The sequence below is a fragment of the Microtus oregoni genome, unplaced genomic scaffold (assembly GCF_018167655.1).
Source record: "Microtus oregoni isolate MIOR12 unplaced genomic scaffold, Mior012 000002F_ref0000024, whole genome shotgun sequence".
NCBI lineage: Eukaryota > Metazoa > Chordata > Mammalia > Rodentia > Cricetidae > Microtus > Microtus oregoni.
Genome location: NW_024543061.1, coordinates 61,160,795 through 61,176,315, shown reverse-complemented (window position 1 = coordinate 61,176,315; position 15,521 = coordinate 61,160,795). Strand labels below are relative to the sequence as shown.

At 45.6% G+C, this 15,521-nt stretch overlaps 1 protein-coding gene across 1 annotated transcript in view; it reads right to left on the bottom strand.

The window, feature by feature from the left end:
• Positions 1-13,050, bottom strand: part of Ninj2 (ninjurin 2) — a 104,112-nt gene extending 91,062 nt beyond the window's left edge. Inside the window, exon 1 of the mRNA XM_041641335.1 lies at positions 12,938-13,050. Within this exon, the coding sequence (XP_041497269.1) occupies positions 12,938-12,970 (33 nt within the window). The 5' untranslated portion in view covers positions 12,971-13,050. The remainder of the gene's footprint in view (positions 1-12,937) is intronic.
• Between the last annotated feature and the right edge of the window lie 2,471 nt (positions 13,051-15,521).

Genomic DNA, 15,521 nt, shown 5'->3' with positions numbered 1-15,521 from the left:
AGGCTGGCGATGTGGGCTTAGTTAGCAAAGTGCTTGTCACACAGGCCCGAGGACCTGAGTTCAATCCCCAGAACCCATGTGAAAAAGGCTGAGTACAGCAGTGCATGATTATCATTACAGTAATGGAGAGGCAGAGGCAGGAGGATGCCTGAGACTTGCTAGATAGCCAGTCTAGCCAAAGAGGTAAACTCTGGGTTCAGTGGAGATCCCGCATCAAAAGAAAAGGTGGAAGAGCCTAGAGGTGGTTCAGGATTAAAAGCACTTGCTGCTCTTCCAGAGGACCTGAATTCAGTTTCCAGCCTCCAAGTTAAGCAGCTCACCTGTGACTCCAGCTCCAGAAGCTTCGATACTCTAGCCTTTGTGGGTAATTGCACACACATGTACACTCAACATCATCCTCTGGCCTCCGTGTGTGTGTGTTCACATACACACACACACACACACAAAGAGAGAGACATGAAAAAGTTGTGCTATATAAAACTTTTAAAAAGTGGGTCAGTGGCTGAAAAGGAGATGCATGTTTAGACACAAAATTAGTCAGCTGATTATTTTCTATGGCAATTAGAGGCAGAATACATATATTTGTATGTGCATATATGTATATTTTCTATGGCCCATATTCAAGAATCTGAATTTGTCTATGGACACACCTGCTTTTCTAACCCTAAAACTTTTTTTTTTCTATTCTAAGTACAATCGTGTGTTGGAAGAAATTTGGAAAGGAAATTCAAAGGAAAATAAAGGAAGAAAGTGAGTCATTCATAAACCCTCAGTCCAGAAATAACCAGTAAACATTTTGCTATGTTTCCTGCCAATAGTAAAACATGCGTATTTATTCTACATGATTTTTGAAGTCATTCAAGATGAAATGTTTATCTAGTTCTAAGTCTGCTCCCCACCCCCACCCCTCAATGCACAGTTAGCTTTCTGGTGTTTGTGACAGGTTATCTTGGTGATTAACTTGATGTGTCAGAAGAGGAACCACCAACTAAAAGTTGCCACCATCGAACTGGCCTGTGGGCATGCATGCCTGTGAGGCTTTTTCTTGACTGTTGATTGATGTGCTAGGGCCGGTCCACTGTGGTTTTGGGTTGGATAAGAAAGGTAGCGGAATAAGAGGCTGGATGTGAGAATGGAGCTAGCCAGTAAGCATTGCTCCTCTGTGGTTCTGCCTCACACTGCAGTCTTGAGTTCCTCCACCATGGCGGTAGGCTGTGAGCTGAAACAAAGTCTTTCCATCCCAGGATGCTTTTGGTCATACTGTTTCTTTATCACAGCAACAGAAGCAAGCTATTCTTTTAGATATTCTTCAAAAATACTTTTAAAAATATCTACTCATAGCTGCAAAAACCTATATTTAACCATTTATTTACCCCTGTAAATCTCAATGAACATCCTTGTATTTCTGAGCAGCAATTATTTCCTTAGACTGAACCTAGAAACATTTCAGTCTGTCTCTGTCTCTTTTTTTTAACTTTTTGACACAAGGTTTCTGTGTGTAGACCTGGCTGCCCTGGAACTCGCTCTGTAGACCATGCTGGCCTGGAACTTGGAGATCCAGCTGCCTCTGCCTTCCTGGGAGCAGGGATTAAAGGCGTGCGCCATCATCACCCAGCACTTTTCAGCCTCTGCATACTCCCCAACTTGTTTTCTAGGGCTCCCATTTGAAAATACTTCTGGAGGAGACTTTAATTTCTGGTTCTGCGAATCAGAAGCTTGGGAGACACTGCTCTGATGGGACAAGCAATAGTTACATGGCCAATGAGTCACCATCTCCCTCTGAAAGAGAGGAGAGAGAGCAGGGAAAGCAAAGTCCTCAAGCTGGGGGACCCATGGGAAGCTGAGCAGGCTCTGAGGCCGGGAGACCCTACTGCAGCAGGTACAGCTGCTGGAGGCAGAGGGGACACATCTCAGGGTGACAACACTAGGAGCCCAGTCCTGGTGAGGGTGAGGGACCTGTTTTGTGCATTTTACCCCTAGGAGCCACATAAGGACCCACAGTGAATACTGTAAGAAAATCTGCAGAGGAAATGGGAACAGAATCATTCGGAAATAACAGAGGATTTCTTCTTTTAAATAGGTTCTCCTCTCAAGAGAAGTTATTAACCACAGCCTAAGCTTCTTATCCCAGCCTTGCTGACCCAAGGAGAGGAAAACACCCGCTGGAAGTCACGCTGGCCATCTTGCCCCACCTCAGAAGTCAGGGATGGGAGAATTGAGAAGCCCTTTTGAAGTTCACAATCCAGGCACGGGCTCGGGAAAGCACTGAGACTCGATGTTGGGACTACCAAGCCCCTAACACCCTGCCTCACCACAACTATTACAGTGTTCTTTGTGCCTGATCCATCATGTCTACACGTCATGAGTTTTGAGAGATTGGCCAAGATACTAGAATAAGACATGGCAGAGAAACTAAACTTAGCTGATCAGGAATTTAAACCATTTGGGGATGGAGAGATGGTTCTGCAGTTAAGAGCACTGACTGATCTTCCAGAGGACCCATGTTCAAGTCCCAGCACCCACATGGCAGCTCCCTGCTGTCTGTAACTCCAGTTCAAAGAGACTCCACACTCTCACTCAGACATACATGTAGGCAAAACCCCAGTGCACATAAAAGTAAAAAAAAAAAATTTAAACCTCTGAATTGTGCTAAGGTCTCTAAAGTGCACAGAGAGCAAGCAAAGACAGATTGTCAATAAAGCTGAGAGGTGGAAATGCAAGACAGGGCTGGAGTGTGCCTCAGCCATAAGCGCTAGCCTAGCACGTTCAGGGCCCTGGGTTCCACCCCCAGCACCACAAAGGAAACTAAAGATGTAAACATGGAATACCTGGGGACAATGTCTTACTAAAAAGGAGACAAAGTAACACTAATCAATCAAGAGTGCACAAAATCAAAAATTGGCAAAAGGAAACCTCAAGAAAGAACCAAAAAAAAAAGGCTGGCAAGATGGCTCAGTAGTAAAGCATTTGCCACGAGAGCCCGATGGACTTGAGTTCAATCCCCCAGCCCACGTAAAGGTGCAAGGAGAGAACTGACCCACAGAGCTGCCCTCCGACCTCCCACGTGCATCATGACACAAATGTCCCCAGTACACACACGCACACACATGCAAATGCACGCACACACCACACGCGCACCACGTGCATCATGACACAAATGTCCCCAGCATACACGTGCACACACACGCACGCACATGCACGCACACGCACGCACATACACACCACACGCGCACCACGTGCATCATGACACAAATGTCTCCAACACACACACGCACGCACATGCAAACGCACGCACACACCACACGCGCACCACGTGCATCATGACACAAATGTCGCCAACACACACACGCACGCACATGCACGCACATGCATGCACACACCACACGCGCACCACGTGCATCATGACACAAATGTCCCCAGTATACACACGCACACGCACGCACATGCACACACATGCACACACATGCACGCACATACACACCACACGCGCACCACGTGCATCATGACACAAATGTCCCCAGCACACACGTGCACACACCACACACGTACATGCACGCGCACACACATGCACATACACAGGAGGGGAAGGAGAGAGAGAAAATAAATGTTCAAAAATAAGAATCAGTGGGCATGGTGGCAGACACATTTAAACCCAGCACTTGGGAGTTAGAGGCAGGTGGATCTCTGTGAGTTCAAGGCCAGACTAGTTTAAGAGTCACTTTTCCTAGCAAGATCCAGGGCAGTCAGGACTACAAAGAGAGACTTTGCCTCAAAAAAAAAAAAAAAAAAAATTAAAATAAGGGCCAAAAAGAAGTCAGGGCTAGAGAAACGACTCAGCAGTTAAGAATACTTACTGCTCCGGCAGAGGCCCCAAGTTAGATTCCTGGCTCACAACTGCCTGTGACTTCAGTGCCAAGGATATTCTGCCACTTCTGGTTTCTGTGGGCATCACACACACACACACACACACACACACACACACACACACACACTTCAAAAAATAGGAAAAATAAAAATAAGAAAGAATCAAGAAAAAATCCTAGCGATTTCCAGCCCAGGCACAGAAACACAGTCTACCTTTGGTGGTCTCATCTGCACGTGTCACGGCTGTGTGAAAAAAATCTCTGAGCTTGAAGATGTGTCCCAGGAACCCTCCAAACTGAAAGCATTGAGCAGAAACAGACAAGCAAGAGGGTACTTCCAGCCCGTGTAGCAATTAGAGCAGATGTGGGTGGTGTCTGAGGAAGAAGAAAGGTACAGAAGACATTCAAGACAAAGAGGAGGGAGTGACTTCCTTAAATGGAGCTCCAAAGCTAATAGATGACAGGGCCAGGAAACAGAATCTTAGGCGGGACTTAAAGAAAGCTTCAGAAAGTTAAAGACAAGGACGCCCCAACGAAAACAGTGCAGCGAAATCTTTAAAGCGCTCAGAGGGGCCCAGGGAGGCGGCTCAGGAGCTCAAGGCTCTTGCCACCAAGCCTGATGACCTGAGTTCCATCCCTGAGACTCACAGAATGGAAGAGAAGTGACTCCTGAAAGTGCTCCTCTGGCCTCCATGGCAACACCTCCCTGTTGAAATGAAAGGGTAAGGCCATCGGGATGATTTAGTAGGTCAAGGTACTTGACTTTAGTAGGTCAAGCCTCAAAAGCTCAGCCACCAGAGCTCAATTGCTGCCACCCAGGTCAAGGCAAAGGAGGAAACCAACTCCCTGGAGCTGTCCTCTGACCTCCACACATACACCACGGTACACACGCTTGTGTACACACATCGCGCATACATACACATACAATAATGATACCTAAACTTAAAAAAAAGAAATGAAGTTGGGCAGTGGTGGTGCACGCCTTTAATCCCAGCACTTAGGAGGCAGAGGCACACAGATCTCTGTGAGTTCGAGGCCAGCCTGTTCTACAGAGCACTGGCTCCAAAGCCACACAGAGAAACTCTGTCTTAAAGTAGCTAGCAGTCAACAACACGTTAGTATAAATAAACTTCACACCAACACTGGAAGGGCATACTGAAAGATCACAGTATGAGGAAAGCTTCAAGTGGCTGAGAATACGAAGTATGATGTCATACTCAGATTTACAGAAAGACAAATGAAAGAAGTTAGAAGCGTAGAAGAACGACCTATACAAGAAAACACACAGGCAAACTGCATTATCAAAAATGTGTGTGCTGAGAAAAAAAAGCCAGCTATTTAGAGTTAACAACCACAACTTGTTGAAGGAATAGATACAACCAACCAGCTTCCCCCAGAATGAAAACACAGCCATAGAAACCGGAATGGTGAGCTCCTGTGTAAAGTAGGAGGCTATACTTTATACTGTGTGAAAAGTTTCCTCGTGGGGACTGCTGCCAAGATCAAATGACCACAGAAGACAATGTGTAAGAAGAGAAGGAAAGATTCCTGAAGCTGGTTTAAAAAGAACCCGGAAATAGCCTCCAAGGAGAGAGAATTAACAGACAAGAAAGTGAAGTTCAAATGAAGAAACCAGACACCTTGACATGGGCTTAGATGAACAAACACTAAGGTGAAGTAAGTAAGAGGTTTTAAAAAGGGGAGGGGGAGCATTTTCTAGAGGCTTGAAGAAACTCAGACTCATGGCTTGAAACAGAAGGATCTAGAGAAAGCAGCCATCAATATTAGCTGTTTAAGACAGTGGTCTTTTCCCACAAACCACACCAGCTGACTATTATACAGGATGAGGGCTGGAGAGATGGTTCAGTGGATAAGAGTACTTGCTCCTTTTTTGCAGAGGACTGGGGTTCAGTTTCCAGCACCTACATGGTGGTGGCTCACAACCATCTGTCTATAACTCCAGTTACAGGGAACCTGGTGCCGTCTTTTAAACCCTGGGCATCAAGCACTCTTGTGGTACACATACATGTAAGCAAAACACTCATACACTTAAAGTAACTAAATAAACCTTAAAAAAAAAAAAAGATTAAGATGGGTGGTGGTGGCTCACACCATTAATCCCAGCACTTGGGAGGATCCCTATGAGTTTGAGGCCACCCTGGTCTACAGAGTGAGGTTCAGGACAACCAGGGCCACACAGTAAAACCCTGTCTTGAAGAAACAAACAAAAGACGTGTGAAGAAGAACACTCTCTAATTATGTGAATGACAGCTAATCTGAGATGTGTCATTTGTTAGATAAACAGAAAAGGAAGTTATATCAGGAGAGAAATAACATTAACAACCTGCAGAAATGCCTTTAAGAACACAGTGACTATGTTGGAAGTGTAGTTCACTTGGTAGAGGGCTTGTCTAGCACACACAAAACCCCAGGTTCCATACTCAGCACCCCATTAAAGTAGATGTGGGGTACTCACCTGCAGTCCTACGAGAAGTGGAGGAGAGAGGTCAGAGGTTCAAGGTCATCACTAGCTAAACAGTGAATTCTACACTAGCTTGGGAGACATGAGACCCTGTCTTTAAGAAAAGGAAAAAAGGACACAGTGGAGAAGCTAGACAGAATATGAACACTGAAAGCAAGAAAACAGAACAGGTTCTCAGCTTTGCTGCAACACCATGAACAAGATAAATCTTGTGATGAAACACTCCACAGCAGCCAAGAGTCAAGACGCTGATTACCAGTCAATTACTACAAACACAAGGAAGCAGGTTACTGGGCAATCGACCATCCTGGGTGTTCCACACAGTGTCAGCAGAAAGCAAGCCCAAATCAATCAACTGATGGGGCTGTGCAGAAACACCTTCTTGTTGAAGAATCTCATACAAGCTAACAAAAGGCAGCTCATCTCCTGAAGAATATACTGAAACCTTCTGGATGCCATATTTTTTTTTGTGAAATTTGGAGAAATTTATCTTCGGAGAAAAACAGCTCAAATAATACGAGTTTAACAAAGAGTTCACATAAAGAAAGGGGTGGAGTCAAGAGTAGCTCACTGATAGAGTAATTGGCTAGCATACGCAAGGCCCTGAGCTCAGTCTCCAGAACTGGGAAAAAGAAAGAAAAGAAAAGAAAAGAAAAGAAAAGAAAAGAAAAGAAAGGGAAGGGAAGGGAAGAGAAAAGAGGAGGAGGAAAAAGAGAAAGAAAAAGATACTGTCTCAGACTTCAGAGAAACAAAACCAAGGAAATTTGTTCCAGTAGACTTGACTTCAAACATTGTTACAAGTTACTTAGAACTTGCTAAAGGCTCACATCTGAGAGAAAGCAGAGGGCCTGAGGATGTAACTCAGAGGTGCGGTCAGTACTTGCTTAGCTTATATGAGGTTCTGGGTTTGATCCCCAGCATGATGGGAAGAAAAATAAATGTATAAACAAATTAATAATCTTTCATTTTTATTATCTTTCTCAGTTTAGAAATGAAAATTTGTGTGTTTTCTGTGAAAAATATGACTGTGAGTTTAAGACCAGCACTCACTTACTTGGTGAGTTCCAGGACAGACAAGGGCTAGGTAGAGAGACCCTGTCTCAAAAACGAACAAACAAACAAAAAGCCAACAAATAATCAACCCCATAAAGCGGTTGTATTGATTTAAATGTAAAATTGTTCATAATCTTAGGGATTTAAAACTTGGTCTCCAGTTGGTGGTGATGTTTTGGGAAATTAGGAGGTGTGGCCTTGTTGGAGGAAGTTCTTCCCTAGGGGTGGGCTTTGAGGTTTCAAAGACTCATGCATTCCCAGTTCATTCTCCTTGCTGTCTGTTGACTTGTCAAGATGCAAGCTCTTGGCTTCCAGCTCCAGCCCCAGCGTTTGCCTACTGTAACTATGAGGTGAGGGACTCTTATCCCCCTGGAACCGGAAGCCCAAGCAAGCCCCTCCTCCTGTAAGTGGCCTCAGCCATGGTGTTCTATCACTGCAGCAGAAAAGGATCTAATACAGTTGTTCATGCCTGTCCATCAGCACTCGGGGGTAGAGGCAAAAGCTCATCCTCATCTGTAAAGGCCAGATAGGCTACATAAGACCCCGTACAAAAAAAAAAAAAACATACTAAAACCCCACGAAGATAGGAAAAGAGAAAAAGACAAAAATGTGAACGAGAAGCAGGGCAAAAAATAAAAAACTGAAATAAATGCAATAGATATCAATCTAACTATATAAAAAAACTCACAAGGGCTGGAGAGATGGCTCAGTGGCTCTACAAAGAATGTGGGTTCAGTCCCCGGCATCCACGTTAGGCTGCTCACAGTTGCTTGTGACTCTAGTTCTAGGGGATCTGACAGGCTCTTCTGGCCCCTACAGGCATTATACTCACAGGATGTATACACACTGTATATTACATACACTCAGGTGCACACATACTCACACATTATGTGAATAAATTGTTTAAAAAACACTTTTAATGTCAACAGTCTAAATGCATCAATTAGAAGACAGAGATGGGGGTTCTGGAGATGGCTTAGCTGTAAAGATGAGGACTTGAGTTTAATTCCCAGAACCCATTTTAAAAAGCCGGATGCAGTGGCACACTTACCGTCCAGCATTGGAGAGGAAAAAAGAGACATATCCTTGGGTTCCTGGCCATCCACCCTGACCAACTTGGTGAGTCATAGACCTGTGTGAGACCTTATCTCAAAAGCCAGGAGGCATAGGTTTGGGGCATGTGAAGCACAAATGTATAGAAATTTGAGGGAAAGTAGATGCCATACTCTTACTAGATGGAGATTCGAGAGCCTGTCTCTCAGAAATGGGCATGTTCAGCAGGCAGTTGAAAACAAGTAAGGGTGTGGTTAAATCCAGCAGCAGCAGCAGCTGGATATAACTGACATCTCCAGATGACTTCATCCCAACAATAGAGTTACACAGTCTGCTCAGGCTCACTTGGAGCATTCGCCAAGATGGGTCACATTCGGAGCCACAAAGCATTTCTTAATAACTCTTTGGACATAGAAATCATGGGCTGGGCATCATGGCACATGCCTGCCTTTAGTCCCAGCTCTCAGAAGGCAGAGGCAGGTGGATCACTGTGAGCTCAAGGCCAGACTGGTCTACATAGTGAGTTCCAGGACATCTGGGGCTATATAGAGAGACCCTGTCTCAAAAAGAAAATAGAAAATCATGTGATATCTAGTGTGATATCACTAGACCAAAGCAAAAATAGACCCAAAAGAAATTACATAAATGTAACCGGAAAGTCCAAAAATTGTGGAGGTTAAACAGCACGCTTTTAGGTAATACATGTGACTAAAGAAATTCCGAGAGAAATCTAAAGTATTTTGAACTAAATGTAAAGGAAGACACAGTTTATCACAATTTGTGGGATGCAGCAAAATCAGTGTTCAGAGGGAAATTTAAGCGTACTAAATGTGGATACTAGAAAAGAAGAAACATTTAGAACTAGTAATCTATGCTTCTAAATTGGGAAAGTAGAAAAAGAACTAGTGACACATAGCAACAGACTTCTTCAAGTCTGTGGGAAGCTGAGAAGGGAAGACAGGAAGATCAAGCTACTCTTGGGCTACACAGCAAGACCCTGTCTGAAAACACGTGTGTGAGCGCGCGCAGACACACACACACTCCCATGCATATGTGTGCACTCGGGCACACATACACACACACACACACACATATACACAGTAAAACAAAACATTCAGGAACCCAGAAAGATTAGGGGTTCAAGGCCAGCCTTAGCTACATAATGATACTGAAGACTGTCTAGGCTGTTTGAGACTTTTTCTGAACAACAACAAAGCAAACAAGCAAACAACCAACTTCCAAATTAAACAGAAAAAGAAGAGCAATTAAATGAATGTAAGCTGAAAATGAATAATGAAAAGGTACAAAGTAGCAATCAACAAGGCAGAACTGTGTGTGTGTGCTGTAGCCCAAGGACTCCCTTGGGTGTGGATTTTCACCCTCTACCTGTTCAAAGCAAGAGCCCTGTTGTTTGGTACTATATGGGGCTAGCTAATCCATGAACTTCCAGGTTCTCTTGTCTCTATCTCTCATCTCACCATCGAAGCACTAGAAACAGATTCTACCATGACTGGGTTTTTGTGGAGTCTAGGGATTTGAACGCAGGTCCTCATGCTTGTCCAGTAAGGTCTTATTTCTCCTACCCAGTTTTCCCCTCTCCCTGGTGCTAGCCAGGGCCTTACATACACTAGACAAAAGCATGATCACCGAGCTAGATTCACAGCCTCCGCTTAGCTTTTGAGACAGGGTGTGTCTTTTTACCGCAGAGCGACCTTGGTTATTTGCTACTGTGTCCAGCTGGTGTAAAGCAGAATCAACACAGGAAGATAGGGCCATTACTATGAGGATGTCAGTCCTGCTCAGTTTGGTCTACAGATTCACAACAATCCCTATCAAAATAAATTATTGGCTATCTGCAAAATGACTCTGTAGTGTGTATGCAGAGGCAAACACCCTAATCCAGAACAACTAATAATAATACAGTGTTTGAAGACAACAAGTATGAAACTGATAGGACCCAACTTCAGGAGTCACTATAGGGATCAAGACAATATGCTATTGTCAAAAGAAAAGATCAGTGGGATAGTATAGAGCCCACAAACTGTGTCTGGAAAGAGGACGATAACTAGTGTGTGTGTGTGTGTGTGTGTGTGTGTGTGTGTGTGTGTGTGTGTGTGTATGTGGGGAGGGCAACAATAACACAAAAAACATCGGAGTGAATATGGTCATAATATACACATATAGTAATCTCACAGTGAAGCTCATTATTTTGCACAATTAGTATATGCTGATGAAAATGTCTAGAAGTAAATAAATCGCTAATCATGGTGGTCCATGCTTGTACTCCCAGCACTTAGGAGTATGCAGAAGGGCTGTCAAAAGCTTAAGGCCAGCCTGGGCTTTGTGGAAAGGAAAAGGTGGTGGTGGGGGAAGTTTCTAAAGGGAAGGGGAAAGAAAGAGAGAAAATAAAGAAAAGGAAAAGAAGGGAAAAAGGAAAGGAATAACCCAGTAAACCCAGGCACTGGACTGCTAATCAGATCTGAAAAGAAATATGCTGGAGTTGGGAGATGGCTCAGCTGGTAAAGTGCTTGCCTTGCAGGCACAAAGCCCTGAGTTCAAGCCCCAGGATTCAACTAAGAAAGAAAAAAAGAGCTGAACGTGGTGATAAGTGCTTAGAATCCCAACCCCGAGGAGATGGAGACAGGCAGGTCCCAGAGGCTCACGGGCCAGCCAGCCTAGCCCACTTGGTGAATCCCAGGCCAATAAGAGTCCCTGTTTCAAAAAAAGGTAAACAGAATCTGAGGAATGACATCATAGGTTATCCTCTGACCTCTGTGTGTGCTCATATACGTGTGCACACATAACCACATACTATGTGGACTTCCCCAGTTACGTACACAACAGAGAAATAAGCAGTCAAGGCATGGAGAAATCAGATGACTAAGTGAGAGAAGCCAATTTGAAAAGTCTACTTTGTGTAATCTCAACTATATGACAGTTTAGATAGGGCGAAACTGGCGAAGACAGCATGGTTGGGATTGTCGGGGCCTGAGAAGGATGAACAGGTGGAAGGCGAGGGAAATAACTGCGGTACTCGAGTGGGGGAAACAGGTCGCTGTGTCTGCACTGATGCACACTGTCAGCGGTACACTTTGATGGTGGAAGGTGGGTTCTAGTGGGGGACGATGATAATGCTGGAGTCTACGCAGCTTAGAGGGCGGGGGTTCTATGGAAGTTCCCTGTGTCTTCTTTTCAAGTGTGCTACGAACCTAAACCTGCTCTAAGTGCATCCAGAAGGCAGAAGGGTGGAGGATGCAGTGGCAGTGTGTGCTGAGTGAGGGAGGCCCTGGGTGCCCAAATGCCGTCAAGTCTTAGAGAAGAACAGGAAGCTGACCACCTCTCCAGCTCAGGTTAAGTATACACTAGTTAATCGTGTCTAATCTGAAGATCATGTTTTGGTCTAAAAAATTCTTGATCTTAAAAGTCCTTTTCTAGGAGCTGGAGATGGTGATAGCACAAGCCTTTAATCCCAGTACTCGGGAGGCAAGGTGGATCTCTGTGAATTCAAGGCTAGCCTGGTCTACAGGCTCCAAAGCTACACAGAGAATCCCTGTCTCAAAAAACAAAAACAACAACAACAAAAAGTCCTCTTCTGGACTGGAGGGATGGCTCAGTGGTTAAGACTACTTGCTATTCTTGTAGAGGACCTGGGTTCATTGCCCATCCGTTCCCAGCAATCATGTGGTGGTTCACGACCGGCAGTAATTCCAGTTCTGGGAAATCCAAGACCCTCTTCTGATGTCCACAGGTACTGGGCATGTGTGTGGTACATATATGTAGGCAAAATACTCAAAAACATAAGAATAAATCTAAACAGAATTTTAAAAAGTCCTTTACTGTTCTTTAATTGTCTGACTCTTGGAAAGTTCTCATGCAGCTTACAGTTGATGCCACGCTGCTTGATTGACACTCTGCTCTGCTAGACCCTTCCATTCTCTTTAGTGCCTTCTAAGCCTGTGACATGAAGGGTAGGACACCTGACTGCCCTTCCTAAGAGACAGTCGCCTATACCGCGGCTGTCCGAATGAGACACTGTTTGCCTCACACTTGAGAAACTCGGGTCTCATAAACATTTAGGTTTTTCCTACCTGCCTCTCTCTCTAACCTCCCAAGTTCATATTTCTTTGTCTCCAGAGAACAGATGGGTAACTCGCGTGTAGCAGCCACTGTCCCGAGCCTTTGGGGAGAGCAGTGCACAGAATATGAAATCGTTTTTTGATAACACAGATCTAATAAAATCTTTGACAAGAGGAAGCAGAAGCCAAGAGGAATTGAAATCGTGCACTTTTCATATGTCTAAAGAAAGACATGAGGAACCAGCCCAGAGAAACTTCGTGAAATAGAACTAACGAGCAAAGGCCAGTGGAGCATTCAGGGAAATGGACGAGGAAGAGAGACAATAGGGGTGGGGGTGGCTATCGAGTGACCAAATGCCCAGGTCCCCTTCTCCTGGCTCCCCGGTCCTCTTGCTCCCGACAGAACTTACTTGAAGGTGGATGGTTCCTCGCTCTGACTCCATCCTGCTGCTCTCTGGCTACTTTCCACCCAGAGTGCCTGTAGTTTGCGTGGGCTCTGGGCTCTTCAGCCTGGCAGTCTGCGCCTGCAGCTTTTCTGGGGTGGGAGACAGTGCTGCGGCAAGACAGACCTGCTATTCATCGGCTGATGCAGGGTGCTTGGCTTGGCCTCAGCTCCTGGGGGAGGCGCACATGTCTGCAAGTGTCTGCCCTGTATGTGGCGCATTGATAGGTGGCCTTCTGAGTCCCCCCTACAGTCCTAGCCAGGCCATCTGAGGTTACCTCGTCTGCTTTGAGGCAGTAGATTTACTACTTGAGAAAGTAAATCTGCATATTTGCCCAGGAAATCAGAGAATTGCTCTAAGGGAACCTTCCCACTTCCCACTAGTGGTTCAGAGTAGGGTGGTCCATCACAAGGGTGGGGTAGCCTTCAGCGGAGTCTCAAGACATAAGTTTCGGGAACTCTCCCTTTCTCATCTGTGTTTGCTGTTTGTGCCCTCTATTCCTAAGAGAGGGGGAGAGGAGGGAGTAGCTTACCCAGGAGGACACAAAGCTACAAGGTAAGTGACACATCTTCACTGACAGATCGATACCTTAACTTCTGTCCTGATGTGAGAGGGGACAGAGGTTGGGGGGGAGCAGTGCCTCCAGATCCCTCCCATGAAGCCAGCTGTGTTCCCTCCACTTCTAAAAGAGAGCAACAGCAGCCAGACTTTTTTTTGGAAACTGATTATTTTTCCTGTTTACCTTAGAATTTAAAACACTTCTGTCTTGTTCCTAGACCTGTTTTAGACCCAAGTGGTGGGATGTCAGGGAGACTTTCCATTCAGGGTAACGGGAGGCGGGAACATGGCAGAGCCCTGTGTTTCTTCCAACCACTCTCAAATGTGAAGAGGAGAGAGAAAGAGGGAGGGCTGTTATGTTTTAAGTAAAATGCTGCGGATCCCCGAGTGGCTGCAGTGGGCAGCGGGTCCTGAGACCGCAGGTCCTCCAAGTGGCTGCAGTCAGCGGGCTGGGAGTCCCTGGGAGTCGCGAGAGCAGCCACTCCTGGCTGCAGTGGGCCACGAGTCCCAGGCAGGGAGCTGCGTGGTAGGTGAGAGACCTCGATGGGACAGCCAGTTGCACAAGGAGAGACAGACAGAGGGCATGCCAGAGATCAAGCCACAGGTCTCCGAAGGTGGTTGGTCCGAGGTAGGGAGCCACGTGGTGAGCAAGAGACAGAGACATGGATAGGCATGCCTTGAAGAGTGAGGTTGGATATTTATTTAGTGGGTTATGAAGGGTAAAGGGGAGAAGAGCAGAGAGAGAGAGAGAGAGAGAAACACACACACAAACACACATACACACACACACAGAGAGAGAGAGAGAGAGAGAGAGAGAGAGAGAGAGTCAGAGAGAGGGGGAAGGAGCAAAGTGTAGAGAAAGGAGAGACAGAAGCTGCCTTTTCAAGAGGGAGATTGAAAAGGAAGGGGCTCAGGCTGGAAGCTGAAAATCAGCTTGCCTCTGCAGATGGGGAAGGAGTGGGCGTGGCTTGTCTGTTAAAGGGACAGAACAGACCATTACAAGGGGGAGGGGGAAAGAGAGAGACTTGTCTTCTCTTCCGCGTCTAAGTCCCACCCTGCTTCACAGTGCCTGACCACTTTAGAAAATGCATGACAATTACATCACGTGAACAAGATTACCCATCATACCCTCCCTCCCACAATTACATCTGTGTCACTCAGCTTTTGGACACTGTGACAAAATGTGTGGGGCAATCAATCAACCTTTGCTGCGTGATTCAGAGATTTTAGTTCACAGTCGGCAGGCCCTGCAGGCCCTCCAGAACGATAAGTGTGGCGTAGAGGAAGTCCGTTCACTTCAAGGGCAAGCCTCACACTAACCCAACGTCCTCCCGGGGCTCCCCCTCCACCCCCTCCCAAGAGCACCATCTCCTGAAGTCCAAGCCTTCCGCCCGTGGGCTCCTGGGGAACACTTCTCTGCTTTCTGCCATAAGCACTGCCTCAACATTTAGCCTCCACTGCTTCCTTTTCATGATGATTCTGGAAACTGGTTCCCACTCTTGCCACTGAGCTATAAAAGACAAAACAGAAACACAGAAGGCCAAATAGGTGATAAAGGTTGACCCAAGATTTGAACCCAAGAAATCTGGGTTCAGATAAGGCACACACTTGTTTTAAAGAGGAGAGACGGCCACACTCCCAATGCGTGTTCTCCCTTTTTTTGCCTTTTTTTCTTTCTCTCATAATCTGGGGTGAGAAAGGGAAACCTATCCCTTTTTTGACTCACTTTTTTTTTTGCTTATAAAATAAAACATTTAGCTGGGTGGGCGGTAGTGGCACACACCTTTAACCCCAGCACTTGGGAGGCAGAGGCAGGTGGATCTCTGTGACTTTGAGGCCAGGGTGGTCTATAGAGTGAGTTTCAGGGAGCCAGGGCTTTATGGAGAAACCCTAAGACAGCCAAGACTACAGAAACCCTGTCTAGAAAAACAAACAAACAAACAAAAAAAAGAAATAAAGAAAAAAAAATAAGAAAAAAAAGCAAGCAAGCAAG